The sequence below is a fragment of the Chiloscyllium punctatum genome, chromosome 22 (genome assembly GCF_047496795.1).
Source record: "Chiloscyllium punctatum isolate Juve2018m chromosome 22, sChiPun1.3, whole genome shotgun sequence".
In the NCBI taxonomy this organism is placed as follows: domain Eukaryota; kingdom Metazoa; phylum Chordata; class Chondrichthyes; order Orectolobiformes; family Hemiscylliidae; genus Chiloscyllium; species Chiloscyllium punctatum.
In genome coordinates this window covers 56,925,811-56,948,585 of record NC_092760.1, presented here as the reverse complement: position 1 = coordinate 56,948,585, position 22,775 = coordinate 56,925,811, and the positions used below count along the sequence as shown (strand labels likewise).

General features: G+C 38.9%; 1 protein-coding gene across 18 annotated transcripts in view; it reads left to right on the top strand.

The window, feature by feature from the left end:
* Nucleotides 1-22,775, top strand: part of sox6 (SRY-box transcription factor 6) — a 641,917-nt gene that overhangs the window by 451,177 nt on the left and 167,965 nt on the right. For all 18 annotated transcript variants that reach the window (XM_072592368.1, XM_072592380.1, XM_072592378.1 and 15 more), the window contains one exon: nt 849-917. In XM_072592368.1, coding sequence (XP_072448469.1) covers nt 849-917 — 69 coding nt within the window. The remainder of the gene's footprint in view (nt 1-848; nt 918-22,775) is intronic.

Below are 22,775 nucleotides of genomic sequence, written 5' to 3'. Positions count from 1 at the left end.
TTGAAAAAAGTAAAATGTAATCCATTGGTGTGGCGTGGGCTGTGTGTTCTTTAGCTAAACCTATCTTATGACCTTAACCCTTGGAGGAAAATTGTTTGGATGGCACCGTAAAATTAGAGATTTTTTTTTAAGAGTAAGGTCGCAGCCAAAAAATGATCCTTATTAATGATTGGAATTAGTAATTACAATCACAAGCTGATTGCAGCTGTGCTCCATAGTTTGTCCCTGTAATCTAAAGTCAGGCATCCCTCGTCACATCTCCGTTCTTTAAAACACAATTGTACCCACTCCACAGTCACTCCAGAGTAAAAGAATGCCTTCTTAAATGGGGCTTATTAGTGAAATCATATTGACAGTCCCACCATATTATTATAGAGAACAGTGTATAATAGGGCTCGTATGTAGCGCTTGTTTTAATCAGGCTCAGATCACCAAGCTTTCCATGTCCAAATATTTGCCCACATGCAAGCATATACACTCGCTTATAATGGGAAATAAGATACAAGAATACGTACAAAATAAGAAGTTAGGATGTCATTTAGATATGCAGACACGACACAGTAATTAACTGTTGACACTTGTGAATAAGCTAGCTCAAATTAATCTTGACACATTTGCAGACGAGTGATATCTTACAGTGAACACTTTGTAATTATATTTGAAAATGAAAATTAAATGACACTTAAAACTGGGTTGTCATGCTCAATGAAGCGGGAATGTAGTTAGATGGATGGGCGCAATAAAAACAACTTGTTTCTCCCTTGTTGGCAGCCTATTTGAAACAGCAAAAAAGTTACAATTTGATTTATTTTGTTTATTTTTTTAAATGTATTTTTCCTCTTCTCCAGATCGCAAGACAACAGCAACAATTATTACAGCAGCAACACAAAATCAACCTTCTCCAACAGCAAATCCAGGTCAGTTGCTCTCTGCCTTTCCAAGACCCCTCCATCTTTGTTGAAGTGAGGTCTTCACTTTAAGGATTAAACATAATCTTCTATAGATGAAGATTTCCTAAACTGGATGATGCTCTTTCAAATCGCTTAGTAGTGAATATAAATGCCATTAATAACTTGAGGTTCAAGTACCCTTATTATATACAGAAAGATATTTCAAGAGTGCTTTACAGGTGGTAGAAAACCGTGGAATCTGAGGATGCCAAGGTTGAGATGAAAGGAAAGTAGCTGGGGAACAGGTTGGAGAAGGCAACGGGCAGAGGTTCCAGAGGACAGGGAGATAGTGGCTTGAATAATAGCTATTGACAGTGAAACAGACAGAAACTTGTATTAAGAAAAATCTGATAGCAGGGAATGTGTGTGGTGACATATGTGCTGGAAGGGTTTTATCTGATAGGATAGAGTGAGACCAGACAGGAATTCAAGAATTTTAAAAGCCTCATGTTTGAGAATTCTAATTCCAAATCAGGCATTATTGAATCGTTAAGCATTTCTAACCATTTCTAGTCATGATTTGGAGGTGCCAGTGTTGGACTGGGGTGGACAAAGTTAAAAATCGCACAGCACCAGGTTATAGTCCAACAGGTTTATTTGGAAGCACTAGCTTTTGGAACATTGCTCTTCCATCAAGTGGACAACCTAATGAAGGAGCAGTGCTCAAAAAGCTAGTGCTTCCAAATAAACTGGTTGGACTATAACCTGGTGTTGTGTGATTTTTAACTTAGTACACCCCAGTCCAACACTGTCACCTCCAAATTGTAGTTAGAGTCAGTATTCTAAGCTTGGAAAGTCAAAACAGGTTGCTTGCTTCTGAATTTTATTCATTCTATCAAATGGAAAATGCAGATGGAGATAACGGTTGAAAATAGTGTTGAGCATTCAAAGTAACCTCCTGTGTTGCTGTTTCAAAACACAATGTTGCACAATCTTTACAAGTTTGTGTCACTGAGTTGTACAAACCTGCTAATTCTCAGATAGGAGGCGTGTCTGGGTAAATCGCCTTTCTCATTTACATTGGGCTAAGTTTTCAAAGCTTCTTGCTCCATGGTTTTATATTGTTTCCAAGCACAACTGCTTATGTGTGACTACAGTACTGCACAGGCAGAGGGCTGAGTAATGTTTCACTGAAGGTACAGGTATTATTGTATGAAGAGAATGTTCTGAGAAGGGGGAAAATATTGATTGAGAAGAACTTTCCATATTGACTCTATGTCATAGGCTAATTACGTTATCTGATATTCCTGTGCGTTTGTTGGAATCAAGCAGTCCACAAAATGGAGGAGAATTCCCAGGTAGAGAGCAGTTGCAACATGGGGAGAGTACAGATGAAGCAATCTGCAGCTGCTGGGAGTTTATATGCACAGAAATGTCCATGTCCATGGCATGGGGAGTGGTGAACCTTGTGGATGGAATGATCATTGTGAAGGAGGAATTAAATGAGTTCATGGCACAAGGAACACTCTAGGGACACATCAGTCTATTATAGAGGGAAGTATATGGAGAGATCAGTCTACAGTGCAACTGGAGCATATAAAATGTGTATTGAGTAAAGAAATCAATGTGTAAGTGAAGATTCTTATAGATTAAGAGCTGAATTAACAGTGAACCAGGGGAAAATGAGATGCGCGTTTCAGTGCTCTGGGAAAACCTCTAATGTGGCAGTGAGGAAACTCAGTAGCAAACTTTGTTTGAACAGAAATATCGTTTATCCAGAAAAGTCTTTTGATTAGATAACTTGCAAAACTTGAAGCAAAGTTCCTAACAGATAGAAAATTAAAATGCGTTGTTATCTTCTGCTTTGCTTTGCTTACCAGGTCTGCAGCACATGTGCTGTTCAAATGACACATTTTATTTTAAAACAAATTCTGCTCAGGTCCTTTTTAACAAATGAAAGATTCCAAATTTACTGCAAATTACAACACTAATTATTTGTTCAGTTTTTGCATTACTTTTCAGGAATGTGTGAGGCACTTTTCACACATACTAGATCTGTTGGGAGTTAGCAAACTAACACCTGTAAAACACATTTTTTAACAAATTCTTTGTGTATTTCAGTTCACGGGGAGTTACTCCAGTCTTGTTAAATAAAAGGACAGATGGATGTGTTATATGATTTCATTTTAATTAGACCACACAAAAAGTTGTCCTCACTTCTTTAATCTCTGGTCTGATTAGAAGTTAATGTAGGAGACAAGACTTGTCCCACCTGCAAAAGTTGACATCATGAGAACCTGTTCCACTACAATGGCCGCTTGGTATGGAATTCCACATTTGGCTGGTAAAGGCATTTTTATGTACATCCAGTCCAAGAAGTTGCTAGATTTGACTCCTATTCTTGTATTCAACTGGCTGATTTCAGTTGGGAGCAATGGGCTAGCTGTAGATGGCTTCAGTTTCCAATTTTCCACAAAAAAGGAAGGTGAGAAGGTGATTGTGACCCACTGGCCTAGGTAAACTCACAGGTAGTGCATTCCTATATTTGATTCAACAACAGTAAAGGAACAGCAAGTGGCAATATAATTCAAGTCAGGATGGTATGTGGCATGGAACGAAACTTGAAAGTTCTGGTATTTCCATGCATCTGCTGCCCTGATCTTCTAGATGTTAGGGGTTCTGGCATTGGAAGGTCATTTTTAAAAAAACCCTTAGAGTTTTTGCCATGCATCTTGTAGACAGTACACACTACTATCACTGTGCTTCAGTGATGGAGGGAGTGAATGTTTAAATTGGTGGACATGGTGTTGATTAAGTGGGCTACTTGCTCCTGGATGGTGTCAAGTTTCTAGTGATGTTGGAGCTGCACTTATAGGGCTTTCCATCACACCCGTGACTCAATTGTGTATGTGGATGCTGGGCAGGCTTTGGGGAGTCAGGAGGTGAGTTGCTTGCCTCAAAATTTCTTGCATTTGACCTGCTCTTGTAGCCATGTATTTATATGGCTGGTCAAAATTCTAGTTAATGATGATCCCACAGAAGTTGAACATGGGGAAATTCATTGATGGCAATGCAATTAAATGGCATGGCGATATAGTTAGATTCACTCTTGTTGGAGAGGGTTGTTGCCTGGCATATCTATGAACATAGGAACAGAAGAAGGCCATTTAGCCTCTTCAGCCTGTTCCACCATTTAATAAGATCATGGCTGATCTGTGGCCAAACTCCATATACCTGCTTTTGGTCCATATCCCTTAATAACTTTGCTTAACAAGCATTTATCCATCTCAGATTTAAAGTTAACAACTGATCCAGCATCCACTGCCATTTGTGTGAGAGATTTCTAAACTTCTACCACCCTTCATGGATAGAATTGCTTCCTATCATCTCTCCTGAATTGTCTGTCTGAAATCTCGGATTGTGATCCAACTGTTACTTACCACTTATATGTCGAATACTTAATGTTTTGAAGGTCTTGTTTTCTTTGGGTGCAGATTACTTCAATGAGGAGTTACAAATGGCACTAAGCTGTTTGCAATCATCAGTCAGTATCCCCACCCTGACATTTATGATGGAGAGATGGTCTTTGAATGAAACCTTTAAAGAATATTGGTCCCAAGACACTATCTAATGCACATGCAATTGAGATGAATGGCCTCCAACAAACAAAATAACTTTTCTTTGTGCTTAGTATGATTTCAATTAATGAAGAGTTTTCCCTCTGATTCCCATCACTTCAATTTTGCAGTACTCCTTGATGTTAAGGGCAATCAGCTCACCTCTAGAATTCAGTGCTTTTTGTCTATATTTGTATCAAGACAGTAATGACATCAGGAACTGAGTGGCCCATGTAGAATCCATACTGATGAGGTAATCACATCTTCCATCACTTTGCTTATGATCAAGAGCAGATTGATGGGATAGTAATTGGTTGGATTAGATATGCCCATTTTTTAAGGACAGGATATAGGTGAATATATTTCTACATTTGCAGGTAAGTGCCAGTGTTGTAACTGCACTCAAACAGCTTGGCTAGTGTAGTTAATTCTGGAACACATCTTCAATACTATTGATGGGATATTATCAGAGCCCATAGACTTTGCAGTATCTAAAGACTTCAGACTTTTCTTTATATCTGTGGAGTGAATTGAATCAGCAAAAGATTGGTGTTTGCCATGCTGGGGATCTCAGGTGGAATCATAGAGTCATAGAGATGTACAGCACAGAAACAGACCCTTTGGTCCAACCCGTCCATGCTGACCAGATATCCCAACCCAATCTAGTCCCACCTGTCAGCACCCGGCCCATATCCCTCCAAACCCTTCCTATTCATACACCCATCCAAATGCCTTTTAAAGATTGCAATTGTACTAGCCTCTTTTACTTCCTCTGGCAGCTCATTCCATACACATACCACCCTCTGCATGAAAAAAATGCCTCTTAAGTCTATTTTATATCTTTCCCCTCTCACCTAAATCTGTGCCCTCTAGTTCTGGACTCCCCCATCCCAGGGAAGAGACTTTGTCTATTTATCCTATCCATGCCCCTCAGAAATTTGTAAACGTCTATAAGGTCACCTCTCAGCCTGTGACGCTCCAGGGAAAACAGTCCCAGCCTGTTCAGCATCTCCCTATAGCTCAAATCCTCCAACCCTGGCAACATCCTTGTAAATCTTTTCTGAACCCTTTCAAGTTTCACAACATCTTTCCGATAGGAAGGAGACCAGACTTGCACACAAAATTCCAACAGTGGCCTAACAAATGTCCTGTACAGCCCCAACTTGACTTCCCAACTCCTGTACTCAATATTCTGACCAGTTAAAAAAAGGCATACCAAACACCTTCTTTACTATCCTATCTACCTGCGACTCCACTTTCAAGGAGCTATGAACCTGCACTCTAAGGTCTCTTTGTTCAGCAACACTCCCTAGGACCTTACCATTAAGTATATAAGTTCTGCTAAGATTTGCTTTCCCAAAAATGCAGCACCTTGCATTTATCTGAATTAAACTCCATCTGCCACTTCTCAGCCCATTGGTCCATCTGTTCAAGATCCTGTTGTAATCTGAGGTAACCTTCTTCGGTGTCCAATACACCTCCAATTTTAGTGTCATCTGCAAACTTACTAACTATACCTCTTATGTTCACATCCAAATCATTTATATAAATGACGAAAACTAATGGACACAGAACCGATCCTTGTAGCACTCCACTGGTCACAGGCCTCCAGTCTGAAAAACAACCCTCCATTACCACCCTCTGTCTTCTACCTTTGAGCCAGTTCTGTATCCAAATGGCTAGTTCTCCCTGAATTCCATGAGATCTAACCTTGCTAACCAGTCTCCCATGGACAACCTTGTCAAACGCCTTACTGAAGTCCATGTAGATCACATCTACTGCTCTGCCCTCATCAATCTTCTTTGTTACTTCTTCAAAAAACTCAATCAAGTTTGTGAGACATGATTTCCCATGCACAAAGCCATGTTGACTATCCCTAATCAGTCCTTGCCTTTCCAAATACATGTACATCCTGTCCCTTAAGATACCAAGATAAGTTAGCCACATGGTTTTCTAGCTGAAGATAGCAGCAAATGCTTCAGCCATTTTTTTTTGACTGATTTGCTAGACTCCTCCATATTTTGATGATTATTAGTGGAGCTTCCTCCTATTAGTTTTTGGATTGTCCACCAACATTCATTAAATGAGGAGTGGCATACCTTGATTAGATCAATTCTCTCTGTCCATTGCATGCTGTATATTTTGAAGTGCAGTCACTGTTGCTGAAAATGTGATGACCAGTTTGTACACAGTGAGCCCTCATGAACACCAATATGATAATGAAGAAATAATTAGTTTGTTTGATATTGATTATAGTATAAATACTGACCAGATTCAGGGATAAATGCTAATATTCAAGTTAGAGTTATGAATCTTTTACAATCACCTAAAAGGAGAGACTGAACATCAGTTTAGCATCTCATTTGAAACATACCACTACTTGACTTTCCTTCAGTACCATACTAGACAGATAATATAGTTTTTTTTGTGCTGAAGTCCTGGAGGAGGACTTGAACCCTTAAGCTTCTGCCTTAGAGGAGAGAATGCTACCAACAGAACCAATTTCCTGTTGTTCATCTCTCTCCAGTGAATATATTGGTGAGATTCACTGGCCACTTGACAACTAAATTTACAAACAAGAAGTAGTACAATACCAATTTTTTTTAAAAAAGGACATCTTTGAAATCTTTATGCTGAAGTGAAGAACAGTTATTTCAAGCTGCAAATGAAACAAGGACTCGGCAGAGCATCAGGATTAACTGGGCCTGTTCTTAACCTTTATTCTGGAAGTGGTGGCTTGGAGGATCAGTTTATCAAATAGAAGCAAAACATTATTTCACATTCTACATTCTGAGAGGCAGGCAACATCAGAAAGCATGTCACTCCAGGCAATTCTCACTCATCTTCTCATAGCTGGACATAGACAACAGCAGAGACCAGGAAATAGAGGAGATGGTAAACTGGAGTGAGCCTCTCAGTGAGAAGAAACATACTCAGTTTAAAAAAAATAAGAATTTATTAAAGTGGAGTTGAGAATTAAAACCTAATAGAATAATGTTTGCATCATATTTGTCCAATATATTATCAATTTTTGAAGAGATGCTTCCAGGCAAGTGAAAGTGTAAAAGCATTAAAATAAATTGTGATCAGTGAGACTTCTCTTTATAGACAGTCACTAATCTGATGGTTGCCTAGAGACAAGAATGCGGTTGCATCTAAAAGACAAAACTGCAGGTGCTGGAAATCTGAAACAAACACAAAAATTACTCAAGAAACTCAGCAAGTCTGGTAGCATTTGTGGAAATTTACGTGGTTGCATCACTCTGAAGGGTTTTTGCTTTATCTTACTGTGCTTTCCTGGCTTCATAGAATATTTTTGTTATACGCTATCTGTTATCTGAATAATTACTCACCCAGCAATTAAACTTAAGGTATAGAAATGATTTACTGCAGGTGGTATGGCAAGACTTTGGAGAGTAAGATAGTTTATACTGGTGCTTGATCAGTAGGAAGCCCAGTTACATCTCACTGTTGTGCACTTGATGAACATTGTTGTGTCATTGAGCTGTGTCTACGTACTGTGTTTGGCAGGGAAAGGGCAGCCCAAGAGTAATTATAATTATTCTCTTTGACTCTGGAGACCATTCCTTTTTTTGTTATTTATCGTGTAAATGATACCCTCCCCATGAGATCAGCATCAGTGCCTGATGAGTCTTTGAAAGAAGATAGAGGATCTAAACAGGACAAATAGGTTCGACCATTACATGCCGTCATTGAAGTAAACTTCACAGGCACTATCTACAAATTCATAGCTGTAATTTGAAAAGTGGCACTGCTTTGCTTCTCTCACTGAATGCTTTTCCTCTCTGCCCTCCTCCTTTATTAAACAAACGGAGACATCCTTTTTTCTAAAAAAAAGAAAATCCAATATTTAACTTTTATTTTTAACACGTTACCCCTCATTAACCAAAGGGCCAGCTAATTGAATAGAAGATGGCTTTCGCCTTTTGAAGTGCTGAATGGTATTTGCAGCTGTCTGACTATGCCCACTGCGTCTGTAATTCAGCCTCAGTAAAATGATTTTCAGCGTGTTTCTCCTTGGAACACCAAAGTCTAGGTTAGATAAGTATGCCCTTAGGACATTTTGAATTCATTGTAACAAATTTTTTTTTGTTCTAATAGTGGAAATATGCAACGGGGTGAGTCTGGAGTGTGCTGGATCCATTCTCCATCATTGTTGTCATTGGCATTCACCATAGGTCTCTTAAAAGAGCAACAACAGCATGATTTTGTAATGTGGACAGAATTCTTTACTAAGCAAATACAAATAAGGAAAATGTTTCCATCAGCAATGATGGTGGAGATGAAGGAAATGAGTTGCCCATGACTGAGTGGAAGTAGAAGAAATTAGCCAACCTAATAAAGAAAAGCACCCACTCGTGATGGAATGGAAAATTCGGTAACTTAGTTGGGGAGAGTAACCATCTACTACGGTAGTGAATTCTGAGTTTATCACTATTGAATATGACGGTTTGAAGAAAATTCACATTCTGCAATTTGATCTCCGGATTATCAAATCTTTATTAGAGATATGAGAGTGACACATGCACTTTTATGCTGGGGATCCATAGAGATGACCTTTTGGACTTTAGTAATTAATGTACTTGTATCAATCAGTTGGGTTAATATCCCTAATAATTCATGAATTATAATACTGGTCATTAATCACTATTAGACAAAATGTCAAAACAATTTATTTGGCCTGATGTGCCAGATGCTAAGAAATAGATCAGGCAGACATGGATATCTATACACATTACATCAGTCACTGATAATTAGACAGATATTGCAGATCAAGCAGAATTTGAACAAGTAACATTTTTTGCAAAGAGTTTTTTTAAAAAGGAAACAAGATGCCCATTTAGGAAATTCTAGGATGTTTGTGACATTCCTAGGCCCAGGGTAACTTGTGCAATATAATTTCAGGGACTCTGACCTAGAACATTAGTATTGCTGATATTTTCATAATTCAGTCGCCTACACTATGAACACAGATAGTCATCAATTTATTTATTTTAAATGAATTAACACCTCTTTGATTTCTACATTACAGAAGTGACTATCTCAAAAGCACTTCCTGTGGGTGTGGTAGATGTTACATAAATAGGAATCATTCTTTTTTCTTCATTAAAAGTTAGAAGACTGTCAGGCATAGACATTGAAGGCTTGCTTTTTAATTCTGTACATGACTGGGTTTAGAGTTAAAATCTTGCCTTAAGGATTTGTTGCTATTGGGATAACTATATCTTTGAGAATCTTTTCTAATACATTTGCATGCTTTATTTATATATTTCTAGAATTTAACTTGATAATTAAAAAAAAAACAAATCTTTCATTTGTACATTAAATTCTCTAACCCAAGGCTCAGGTAGCATGGTGGCTCAGTGGTTAGCACTCCTACCTCACAGCGCCAGGGACCGGGGTTCAAATCCAGCCTTGGGCAACTGTTCGTGTTTAGTTTGCACATTCTCCCCGGGTCTGCATGGGTTTCCTCTCACAGTCCAAAGATGTGCAGGTTAGGTATATTAGTCAGGGGTAAATGTAGAGAAATGGGTCTGAGTGGGTTACTCTTTGGCGGGTCAATGTTGACTTGTTGGGCCAAAGGGTCTCTTTCTACACTGTAGGGATTCTATGTTCTATGAAAGAACTGGAATGATCACATGGTACATTCAACTCACATCTGCATATTGTTTTAATCGTGAGATCCCATAAGAAATCTTGGTCCTATTGCAGTAATATGTATTTCTGCATTTGCTATGTCCTTGAAATGATCATAGCATTTCATAAGCAATTGATTGCTTTGGAATTGTAATCACTGTTATGTTAGCAAACGCAGCAGCCACTTTAATCAAGGGAGGAATGTTGGTCAAGGCATAGAACTAACTACTCTTCGTCAGTTGAGGGAATGAGAACATTGTTTCTATATTGGCCTGTTCAGGCCATGGTACATCAACTTATTCAATAATGCAGTATCCCCTCAGCACTGAAATGTCAGTCTAGATTACTAAATGCAAGCATTGTGATGAGGTTTGAAATGTCAATTTTCTGACTTAAAGGTGTGCCTGTGATCCAGTCAATCATGTTGACTCTTCTATTTCCTTGAGGTATCCCTTTAATGTCTACTGTAACATTGGAGGAAGAGTAAGGCAACCCCTTTTTTTACATTTAACAGGGGAAAGCATGACAGATGATCAGAGAATTCCTTTAGAAACCTTGTCCACACTCCGTACAATATTAGCAACATAAGTAGATTTAATAAATTTCATTGCCTCAATTTTCAGGTTACTTTGGTCAAGCAGTTCACCAAGATATTATTTTATTCACGTTATAAATGAAAATCATGAGCATTGAGAGTAAGATGTATATTTCCATAATGAGATCTGGTTTGAGATATTTGAAACAAAGGGGTTGGCATTATTATGATGAAGTCTGATATAAGTACCTATACTTTATACATTGGTTTGATTTATTCCACTATTGAAATGGCTCCCACCTACCAACCACCACCCACAAAGTTCTAAGTTGGTTTGTTAATAGCGAATCTCTCCAAAGCTTCTGTATTCCAATTACCAGTTAGTGCAGGGAGCTGTTAGAAATGGTGGAACAAGTATCTGTTGCTTTTACTTGCAGGATCTGAATTAATTTGAAAGCATTAAAATCTTTGAGCAAATAAAACGAAATTCTTTGAGAAAGCTGGTTGGTGTTTGAAAGACCATTGCGTTAATTTAATTTTTATTGGTCTGAAAGTGCAGCTTACTTGGAATGAAGAAAGGCTGTCTCTGTATTTAATAAGCAGCCATATGGCAATGGTGTGTTTCATTATAAGATAAAGTGTCACTAGTTTGAGCGTAACCAGTAGGGTGGGGTTAAGGTTCACTTAATCAGTTGTACCATATCCTATTATGGTTTTCGAGGCTACATTCCAGATTGTTTTAAAGTATTTCAGGGTTTACTTTGCATCACTCATTCATGGGTGGGATCTTTTAAAACATAGCCTTTTGAAGACAATCTTAAACAGGAGCATTTTTCTTATACTTTGAAGAAAGACTATTTGTAGAAATTGATTAAAATGTGTTTGAATGTCTGATTGATCCTGAACTAAAAAGTAAAAACTGCCGGTGCTAGAAAGCTGAAATTATGAAGATTTGTTGTTGACAGGTTCACATTTCTGGTGGAGATTTTTTTAAAGAAATGATGGCTATCTTCCTTAAATGACTGACCCAGAATAAAGTGTGGATGGGAAAATAAAATGGAATAATTTCCAAAAATAGAATAATCTGATTACCAGGGATGTTAACTTACTTACTAAACATACCTTATTTGCTTTAAATATGTTGAGTATTTGTTAGTCAATATCAGCACCTGTAAGTCCTTTCCTTTAATATTTAAAAGTCAATTATATTTCAGAAGAAAAATGATTTGATTTGCAAAATTAGAGAGAATTTTGAAGATCTAAATCAATATTTTTTGCTTACTAATTGTACAGTATGGCTTGCTGTAAACTGTTTGAACTTTTTATATCAACATATATTTGAACCTTTCATCCATGACGATCACTTGGACCAGCTTTATCGGCACCCCTTTTAGTTTTGTTGGTGGAAATTATACAGCATTCTTTTGGTCTCGGGCAAATAATGCTTCCCTAGTGTGTCACTCCTTCAGAAGACTTTTCTAATTATATTTGAGTAAAACTCAGAATGACATGTGTTAGCAATATGAGAGGCAGTCCATGAAATGAATTGAGTTCATGAGATGATCTTGTGGCAGTGTTGACCAAATGTTCATGCAAATGACATTTCAACACTAGTCATAAAAATTCTGTTTATCTCACATTATTGTGAACCAAACAATTGCTCGTGTTGTTTAAGCAATGTCTTTTGAAGGTACAATGAAACTATTCAAGATTATGTCAAATGAATAACTTAGTTCTTGTCAAGATTTATACAACCATTGCATGATGCATGAGTCCTGCTTTAATTACCTGACAATAAGGCTCCTGATCTCGTTGTGGTCTTGGTCCAAACATGTCATAGAGTTGATCTCCAGAGGTGAGAGTGGTTACTCTCAAAATCAGGGCAGCATGGCATCAAAGATCCCCAGCAAAGTTGATGCCAGTGAAAGTGAGGAGCAAAACTCTCTGGTGGTTAGTGTTGAACCTTGCACATAGGTTATTATTGGAGGTCAATTATCTCAGTCCCAGAATGTCACTGCAAGAGTTCCTCAAGATTTTTCTAGGCCCAATCATCTTCAGCTCTATTTGTACCTTCTAGAGACAAGGATGTTTGCCAATGATTCCACAATGTTCAGTGCCATTCTTGATTCCTCAGCTACTAGAGCAGCCCATGTCCATATTCAGCAAGACCAGGGCAGGGCTGAAGCTTGGACTGATTAAGTGACAGTAATATCCATGTCATGAATGTGACAGGCATTGATTTTCTCAAACAGGAAAGAATTTAACCATTTTCCTTTAACCTTTAATGGCATCACATCTTCTCTGGACTCCTCCAATGCCAATATATCTTCCCAGCAATCCAGTTCTTGCTGACATACATTAGCTCCTAGTCAAGTAACACCTCAGCTTTATGATTTTCATTCTTATTTTTAAATCCCTTCTATATGTCTGCAATGAATCACATAGGAAATATTGCAAGATAGGTTTAAAGGAGTGTCTTAAAGGATGAAAGAGATGCTAAGAGATGTAGGGAGGTAATTCCACAGCTTAGGCCTGTGAAAGCACATGAAGGCATTGCTGGTAATAATGGAATATTTAAACTTAGGGGTCCGCAAGAAGGCAAAATTGTAGGAAGAGACCCAATATCTTGGAGAGTTGTAGGGCTTACGGAGATTGCAGACATATAGAAGGGATTTAAAAATAAGAATGCAAATCATAAAGCTGAGGTGTTACCTGACTAGAAATCAATGTATGTCAGCAAGAACTGGATTGCTGGGAAGATATATTGGCATTGGAGGAGTCCAGAGAAGATTCACTAGGATTATCCTTGGTATGGAGGGATTTTCTTGTGAAGAGATATTGAGTTGGTTGGCCCTGTATGCATTGGATTTTGGAAGAATGTGAAAACATCTTATTGAAACATATAAGTTTCTTTGAGGCTTGTGAAAGAGACTGGGACCAGAAGGCGTAATCCCAGAGTGAGGGATTGTTTATTTGAATGTGAGTAGATGAATAGAATTTTTTTATCTGAGACGGTAAATGAATCTATGGGATTCTTTAACACAGAGGGCTGTACAGGTTGAGTCATTAAGTATATTGAAGGTTGAGATAGACAGATTTTTAATCAGTAAGAGAATGAATGGTTATTAGGTAAAGGCAAGAAAGTGGAGTTAAGGTTTATTGGATCAGCCATGATCTAATTGAATAGCAGAGCAGACTCAATAGGACAAATGAAAGTAAGGAATGCAGATGCTGGAAATCAGAGTCGTGAGTGTGGTTCTGGAAAAGCACAGTCGGTCATGCAGCATCCGAGAAGCAGGAGAATTGACATTTCGGACAAATGAGGGGCTTTTGCCCGTAACGTTGTTTCTCCAGCTCATTGGATGCTGCCTGACTGTCTGTGCTTTTCCAGCACCACAGTCTCAGTAGGACAAATCGCCTACTTCTGCTCCTACATCCCAGATTATTATGGTTTATTTACTGTAATGTATGACATGACAGTAGAATTTTAGATAATGTCTAGTTAATGGATAGATCATATCTAGTCAGCTCAGAGTGTTTTGGAATAGTTTGTCTCAGAAGTAACAGAATCAGGGATGTGGGTGTGAGCAGCAGATGAGCTTTGCTAGGGAGAGTTAGGTAGAAATATATGGTTTTGCTGATAGTGCTGATATATGATCAAAAATTTAATCTTCTCTTAATTTGAACACTGAGCAAGTGGATGGCTAGAGAATGGACTTTGTGGTAGGAACTGGTTCTCTTGGTCTTCCCAATTTTTAATTGGAGGACTTCATATTTTCTCATCCAGGACTGGATCTCAGCAAAGCCTTTCAATATTTTCAGTGCAGAGCTTTGAAGAGATGATGGTGAGGTAGGGTTAAGTGTTGTCAGCGTACATTTGAGAGTGAGGTGGCTTGTGTGGAGCAGTGGTAGTATTCCTAACCCTGAGCTAGGAGATCCTGGTTCAATTTCTGCCTGCGCCGGAGGTGTCTAATAACATCTCTGAACATGTTAATTAGAAAATATCTACGAATGGGAAATGATGGATTTTTTGGATTATGTTGCTGAGGAGAAATAGAAGGAGGGTAAAGGATAGATCCTTGGGAAATATCAGAGGTAATAGTGCTGGAGTGGGAAAAGGAGCCAATCCAAACAATTTTGTACCTCTCAATGTGCACCTCCTGGAAGGTTTGCCCTCATGGGGAAGCACTTGCTATAGCAATTGCTATATAAGGTTTTTGAGAGAGAAAAATTGAGTTAATGTTTCAAGTCCATTATGATTCTTCTTTGGAACTTCTTCATGGAAGCTGCCAGACCTGCTGAGTTACTGTGTTAAATAATCCCGCGAATTCATTATCCCTCTGTTTTTATACCCCCTCCAATTACATCTGGTGCTGTAGGTACCTCATTTCTCCATGTAGCAGCTCAGGAAGCGATGGAATGGTTAGTTAAACCAAACATTTCATTATAATAAGCTGTACCTGTCATGCCACACTAAGAGTTCCAGTAGTAACTTTAAAATGACATGCTGTCTTTGTGCTATAAGAAGGTCTGAAAATGTTTAACAACAACAAGGAAAAGATATTTTAAATCCAATCAACTATTTGCATCTGGAAATGATGATTTATTTAAGCAGTGGTTTAACTTGTTTTAACCAGGATTATTTTTGAACAACAGTTGCACGAGCGGTCTGGCTACAGTCGATCGCCACATCAAGGAGGTTATACCACCAAAGCTACACCAGCAGTAAGCATGCCCATTCCATGAAGCAAATTCATAAAGAAGATGGTCACAAGGATTGAAGGAAACTTTTAAAAAGAGAAACAGGTGGTACAAGTAAAATAAATGACCTGATAACAGCAGTCGTCAGCACAGAATTAAATCAGTGCCTCATGGTCTTTGATTATACCATGTGTTCTGTGGAAATATGGTCCTGTGTCGCGCGGTAGTTAATTATTTTCCATTCAGTGCCTGCGCTATTTATTTTATCCATTAACTTTTGTTTAATTTAACACTCTTGAGGGAGGAAGAGGCCCTCTGATTACTGGTGTGACTTTGCTGAGTGATTCCACAAAATATGAGAAGACAGCGAAGTGCGTAGCATTCATGTGAATGCATATACAGGAGACTTCCATTCCCTCTCCCTCTCTTCCTCCCTCTCTCCCTCTCCTCCCTCTCCTCCCTCTCTCCTCCATCTCCTTCTCCCCCTCCCCTCCCACTCCCTCTCTCTTTGCCCCCTCCCCATCCTTCTCCCTCTCCCCTCTCTTGTTTTCTCGCTCTTTCACTCTCTCCCTTCCCTCCTTCTCCCTGTGCCATTGATTTTAATATAACAGGATCTGATCCTGTGGTGGTACCCCTCCTCTGCTAAACACTTAGACTGTACTGTGTTCTCTGTTAATTGTAAGTGCTTGAACACAGATTCCTTGTGCAGCCCTGGATTAACCTATCAAACCCAGACCTGCTTCTCTTATGCCTGCTGTGCAGGGGGAATAGTGCATTGTACCAGCGTCTTTTCAGATCTTCTTGTTGTGAGGATTCCAACTGTTGGTGCAGGAAAAGATGTCCTCTCACCTTTGTGGCTTCTGATAAGAAGATAAATTTAAGTACTGGCCAGAGCCATATGCTGACTTAAATTGCTGCCTGAATTAATAAATTATTGTGGTTCTACATTAACTCAACCCAACTTTTGAACACTTGAAAGAAAGAAAGAAACACACACAGGCTTGTAAGCATGCATAGACACGCACAGGCATATACACAAGCATACATATACATACAGTCACATCAGAGCACTGACATATACAGACAAAGATGCACAGATTCATGCAAGCCTTCAAATAAGAATGTAGATGGACACAAATGCAAGCATGCAGATGCACATAGGCATATATAAATGTGCTAGCGTGTGTGTACACGTGCACACACACGCTGGTGCTTACACATTATGACTAGAGCTGAACAGATGAAATGATTTATTGAGTTTTATACTGAATACGTAAAGCATAAACATTGCTAACCGTGTGACTGGCAGCCTCGCCATATTGAGTAGGCCCCTGGGACAGGCCTTTGTTCCTCTGCACTTGACAGGCATGTGTCTCTGCTAAATGAGAGCTTAATTTCTCTCATATGTGTGCAATTTTCAAGCCCAACAAAGCGGCTGAGACTACAGCTATTTAAAAGCTCCAGATCTGGAGGAAGCATTATTGAGAAGGTGATGCTGAAGGGCTAATTGGTTGGCGTGGTTTAGCAGCTGTTTTCAAGGAGAGTTCCAACACAGAGGGCTACTACACTTGATCTGCAAAGCAATATTCCACAAGGAGAAAAAGGCTTTGATAATTCAATTTAGCAACAAATCTGGCAATGCATAGACTTAACTGGTCATTTAAATCAAGGATCTCTTGCAAGTATTGTTGCATGACGAAAGCAATCACATCAATGAGAAAGGCCTACAGCTCATATGCACCATAAGCTTTAGAAATTTTTTGTGACAACTCACAATTCAATATTCATGGTATATTTCCAATTTAGTGTTTCAGCACAGATTTTGAGATTTTTCTGAAGAGCGCCTCTGTGGACGTTTATGTGAACTACCTGCTTAGTTTTCTTGGCTGTTAATATTAGCAGATCTATAATAAGTGTGCTCATGTAACATCTGCTATTTTAACAGAAGCATTTAAAATACATGGGTTAACTTTGCCGTCAAAATTGCAGACAGGGAAATACCAGACTGCTAACTGTTTATCCACAAATATCAAGAGCTATGGCTTCTAGCTTATTGGCTCTCAAATTCATTGAGTATGTCCTCAATTAAAAATCCCAGTTATTACTGTCCTGGGTCTTCATAGCCTTTTGTAACAGGCACTCAGGTATTCTTAAACACAAATAAAATCGGTCAAATATTAAAGTAAGTCCAAAGGGCCAAATAGAATTAGTTCCTACAATCGATCAAAAATAACCCACTATTTCCAATGTGCTCTCAATCTGAGAGAGGTAAAAGAGGACTAATCAAATCCAAGCAAGCAGCAGCTGCTGCAAAATGCCATTGCAAGGAGAATGGTTGCCTCAGCACAGGGCAAGGAAGTTTGAGAGAGAAAGAAGGAGAAAATCCTTAGCAAAATTGAATTGGAGAAAGTGTAAACAAATCTTTGCAGGAACTTTTGCAGCTGTACTTTGTCTGACAGCTGGGATTTAAAAAAAATTACAATATTGTTGAATTATGAAAAGATGTACTGAACTATAGAATATTTCTTAATACAAAAGACCTCTTTGAAGAGCGTGTCTGGAACAATCGTTAATTGGTATTTTCATCCTCTTGGCAATGGTCTTTTTACCTTCAAATTTGAAAACACCTTGTTGCAGTTTTTAGTGTAAATTGTTGCACGCCCCTACCTAATGTGCCACTTTTTAGACACTCAAAAGACCCCTGGCTGTGCACAAAGAAATATGAAGTTGTTGTACATTTGTTACTCACACCATCAATAATTGTTTAAAATATTAACTCAGAATAAAATTATCTGTGAAATAGCTTGTGGTTTAAACTCTGAGTTTAGATTTGCAAAACGTGTGTTGGTTTTAAAGACTGGTGGTGCGATGGGCTTCATCGTGAGTGGAAGATTTTCTTTCTTTACTATTTTGTAGTGAGATTATAGAGACCTGAAAAATTGCCAAGAGCAAGAAGGGCTTTCTGTCTTCTACCAAATCTAAAAGTGACAGGCGTGTTCTCAGTTTATAAAAGAGTGCCTCTGTTGGTCAATAGTAGCAGTTCACTGATTACCAGCAGAAAAAAAGAATGAAACCAATATGAGCATAATTGACTAAGATTGACGAGAAGAGGGATGTGAAAGAAAAGTTTTTAGATTACTGCATTTCAAAGACATCACAAAAGTAGTGCAAATTTTAATTTGCTTTAAGTGTATTTTAATGAATAGAACAAATTCCACATTGTTGCTACTGACGACTACTACAAATGTCTTTATACCTAAATCTTTACCAGGCCTTATGTTAACATAATGACAATCTGAGGCCTCTGTTCATCTTCCAATGTGTGACTGCAGAAATACTAGTATTTAGGTTTATTGAACTAGAAGACTCAATGTTACTTTTTTTTGCCTAAGTGTCAGTTGTGTCAAATGTTTTTTTTAGGGTTTATCGTCATGTGGCTTAGGGAGATCTCTCACTGTATCTTACACTAAACACTGTAACGCACCTCATTAACTACCAACCATACGGCATCCCTCACATCTGATTTGAGCTCCATCTAGCCATACTTAAAACACCTCGCCACTGCTGGGATATCCTGAAATTGACCAACATCCCTGGTGCCAGTGCCATCTTTTAAAGGCCATCATGCACACTAATGAGCACTTAAAGTCCAGGGCTGCCCTAAATTCTTGACATTTGCCGAAGACATAGCAGAGAAAGGAACTTTTTTGCCCTGTTGTGCAAGAAGGTCTTGCTGGATGAACTGTGCAATGGTGGAATCTCCTCTTCTCTAAGGCCAGCTGGAGAGGTCATGACACCAGACCATGGTCAGAAATCACCACCTGATCAGTGCAGTCTCAGCCTACTGGAGGAATGTACAGTAATGCAGGAAGAGGATCGATGACCTTCTCCAATTCATTAACATTAGTGCCACCATCTTTGCTCCCAACCTGAATCCTCACTCTACCTCTGCAACTGTACTTACCTCCTACCAATGCACCTGCTTTACCACTCTCACTAAGGCCTGCAGCATCTCTGCGCTCTCACTGTTACCTATCACGACCCCCTAGCACCACTAAACCTGTATGTCCACTTGCTCAGGACACCCAGCCACCTGTAATAAATGTAATGACTGACCCGCCCACTTTAGTCTAATGTAATACCTGTCTGTCATTCCAGGATGAAATATCACACAGAAGGAGTCACAATCAGTGTGCTCCCTTTCATTCAGTTCCTCACACCCTATGTGGAGTGCATCCTAATTGGAATGGTTGACTGACCACCCCTCAACTGGTGTCAGAGACTGCCTTGACTTATTTTGCTTGGGACCTCCTGACCAAAGGCTGTCTTCATTGAATTGACTGAACACTGCTAACAAGCATGACAGTCTTCCTGCCTTGTATCTGCTAACTAGCATAGCATACAGCAGTATGGTGAGCCTGTTATCTTTGACTGAAAATACAAATTGCAATGAAGCAAGGCAAGGAAGGCAGCGCAAGGCTTGAATGCTGTGAGCCTGAAGGTAGGCTCAGATAAATGAGCTCTAAGGGAGCAATTCAAGAGCCCAGTGATGCAGGCTCATCCAATCCATGAGCTGGGTGTGTGCCTCCGAGCATACAGTGTTCTTGCTGCAGCATTACAATGATAGGTGTCAGTGTTGCCTACATTGCAGCATTGAATTTTGGAGACATCTCACATATGGATCAGAAATATGCCTTGTGGATTTTCAGTGGCTGACACGTATTGGATGTCAGTGTTGTAAATGTGGGTATGCAAGATTGGTGTCCAAGGACTATGCCCTGAGATTTGGTGCCTGGTGTTCAATGTGGAGGCTCTTTGGCGGAAGCAGTAAGCTGAAGACTCATGTACATGTTTTGACTTCAATGTTGAGAATTCTCAAATTTGTTTCGTAAGGTAGAAAGCTAATTTGAAGTTAATGAGGTGAGATGTGTCATTAATACCAAGCAATATTCTTTTGTTTAATTGGCAACTCGCTGCTGCCTAGCAAGAAACTTACTTTGATGCTCAGCAGATGCATAAGAGATGCTACAAGTTGTTCTTGATGTAAGAAAGGCCTCAATGGATCATGTGCAATTTTACTACAAATCTCACTATAGTCAATGTCATTCAGGTCTCGAATAGATTCCGTCCTGAGGGTTCAAGCGTAAATACATTGTATTACTTTGTAGTGATTGCTGATTTGGAGGAAGGCATTTGTAGCAAAGGGTAAATTAGACCACCTGGCTTCATAGCTAGACAAAAGTCATGTGACAAAAAAGGACATAAATGAACATTTTGCTGCCTATTTCTTTTTCATTTAATGCAAATACCAGCTATTTGAAAGTGCTCATAGTCTGTGGCTGAGACATCTGAATTCTGAACAAATGTACAGATTATTTCAGGCAAGCATTGATCTCCAATGTAAATCAAAGAGGTGGTTAACACTGAACGTCTATGTTCAGTTTGTCCTTATTATTTCAGTAACTTATTATATGGAAGAGAATTTTATAATGATGTTCTAAAGCAAAGTTTTGAAAAGATTTTCACCTTCAAATTTTTGAAAGCACAAATCAATGTCATTGTCAGACCTGGTTAGAAAGAAAAATCAATTTATTTATCACAAGAATACCAGGAGAAATCAACATTATTATTAAAGAAGTAAGATATTAACACATAACAAGCACTGATTTTTGTTTCATAAGAAATAACTTATAAAAGTTGCAAGAAGCTAGGCTATTATTGATCTCCAAAATTATGTGGCTCAGTAGTTAACACTACTGCCTCTCAGCGCCAGGGACCCTGATTCAATTCCAGGCTTGGGTGACTGTCTGTCTGTGTGGGTTTGCTCTAGTTTCTTCACACAGTCCAAAGATGTGCAGTCTAGATGGATTAGCCATGGGAAATGCAGAGTTATAGAGTGGGTGGTTGGGGGTGGGGGAAGACCGGTGATGGGTTTGGGCTGGGTGCTCTTCGGAGGGTTGATGTGGACTCAATGGGCCAAATGGACTGCTTCCACACTGTAGGGATTCTATGATTCTGTAACTACAAAAAGTTTATGTAGGATGGAAAATAGACAAGGTGGATTACATGGCAGATAAATAGCAAGAGTGAACAACGAGGTAAGGTTGATGGATGTTAAATGAAAGAGAGAGTTTTATCAACTGATGAATTAGACATAAGGCAAAGTGATAGAAAGGCAAATAGGCTGAAAGAAGAGTGTTTGATCATGTGTTATTCCTGACCCACATTTGAGCCAGCATTACATTTCCTGATCTTGTTGCTAATGATTCAGAGTTAGATCCTACAGCACCACATTATCCCTTTAAGAACAGCAGTAGCAATTTTGCACCACTTCCAAACATAATAGGAGTTAAAAAATCCTCTTTTTGTTCCACACTGGCTACCATTGTAAGCGGTGCTCCCACTATGTTCTCTGATATTCTGTGTCACATTGGAGAGATTTTAATGAGGAAACAGAATGCAGCTAAGCTATGCATCTTTGAAAACGTCCTTTGGCCATTCAAACTAATGTTCTATTGACAATGAACACAGCAGCCCCATTTAATAAAACACCACTGTCCTTTTCCCCATGATCTGCTTTTCGGTTCTACATTAAAAACATCCAGCTGCTAACCTCCGTGTACTTACTGAGAAGTGGACTGTCAGTAAGCAGATTATATTTAATAATATTTAAATAACTTTGGGGGTACATTATAATAAGGATTCCTTTCATTTCTGGGGCAATGTACACTGTCATGGAAATGCAGCAACTTTTAAAAAAGAAAATTCTGTGACATAATCAGTGTTGGCTATCTTTTTTAGAGTTTCCATTTCAGGGCATTTAATGGCCAAAACCAAGAGGGTTTTTACAAATATATGCTGACAACGCTAATTACTGATCAGTCAATCCATATAGCTGACCATTCACACCTCAGCTTCAGATTTTGTTCCGTCTTCTTGTCAGCAATGAACACAATTGTGACTCCTCCATACACCTTCAATGTGCATCAACATGTGGTATTCTCCTGACACGTGTTCTAGCAGAATTCTCTGTGTTGTCATGTGATCTGTTACCTCATACACACAACTCCTCATTATTGATGGTCTTTTCACTCTACGCTCATCACGCAATGCTTTTTAAAAACATCCTGCCTCTACTTTTGCCCTTTTCGAAGTTCACGTTTTGGAGAAATATCAACTAACTCCTGACCTCACTTTTTAACATCCTACTCAAACTGTCTACCCTTCCAGAATGGCTTCATCTTTTGCCTTCTCTTTTGCAACTGAGACAATATCTCAGTAAGCTCCCCATTGTCAAATATGAAATGAGAAGTTAGGCTTGGTTAATGGTGTAGCTATCAGTGATCTGAACTTAGAGGAAGGTGCTGAATTGGA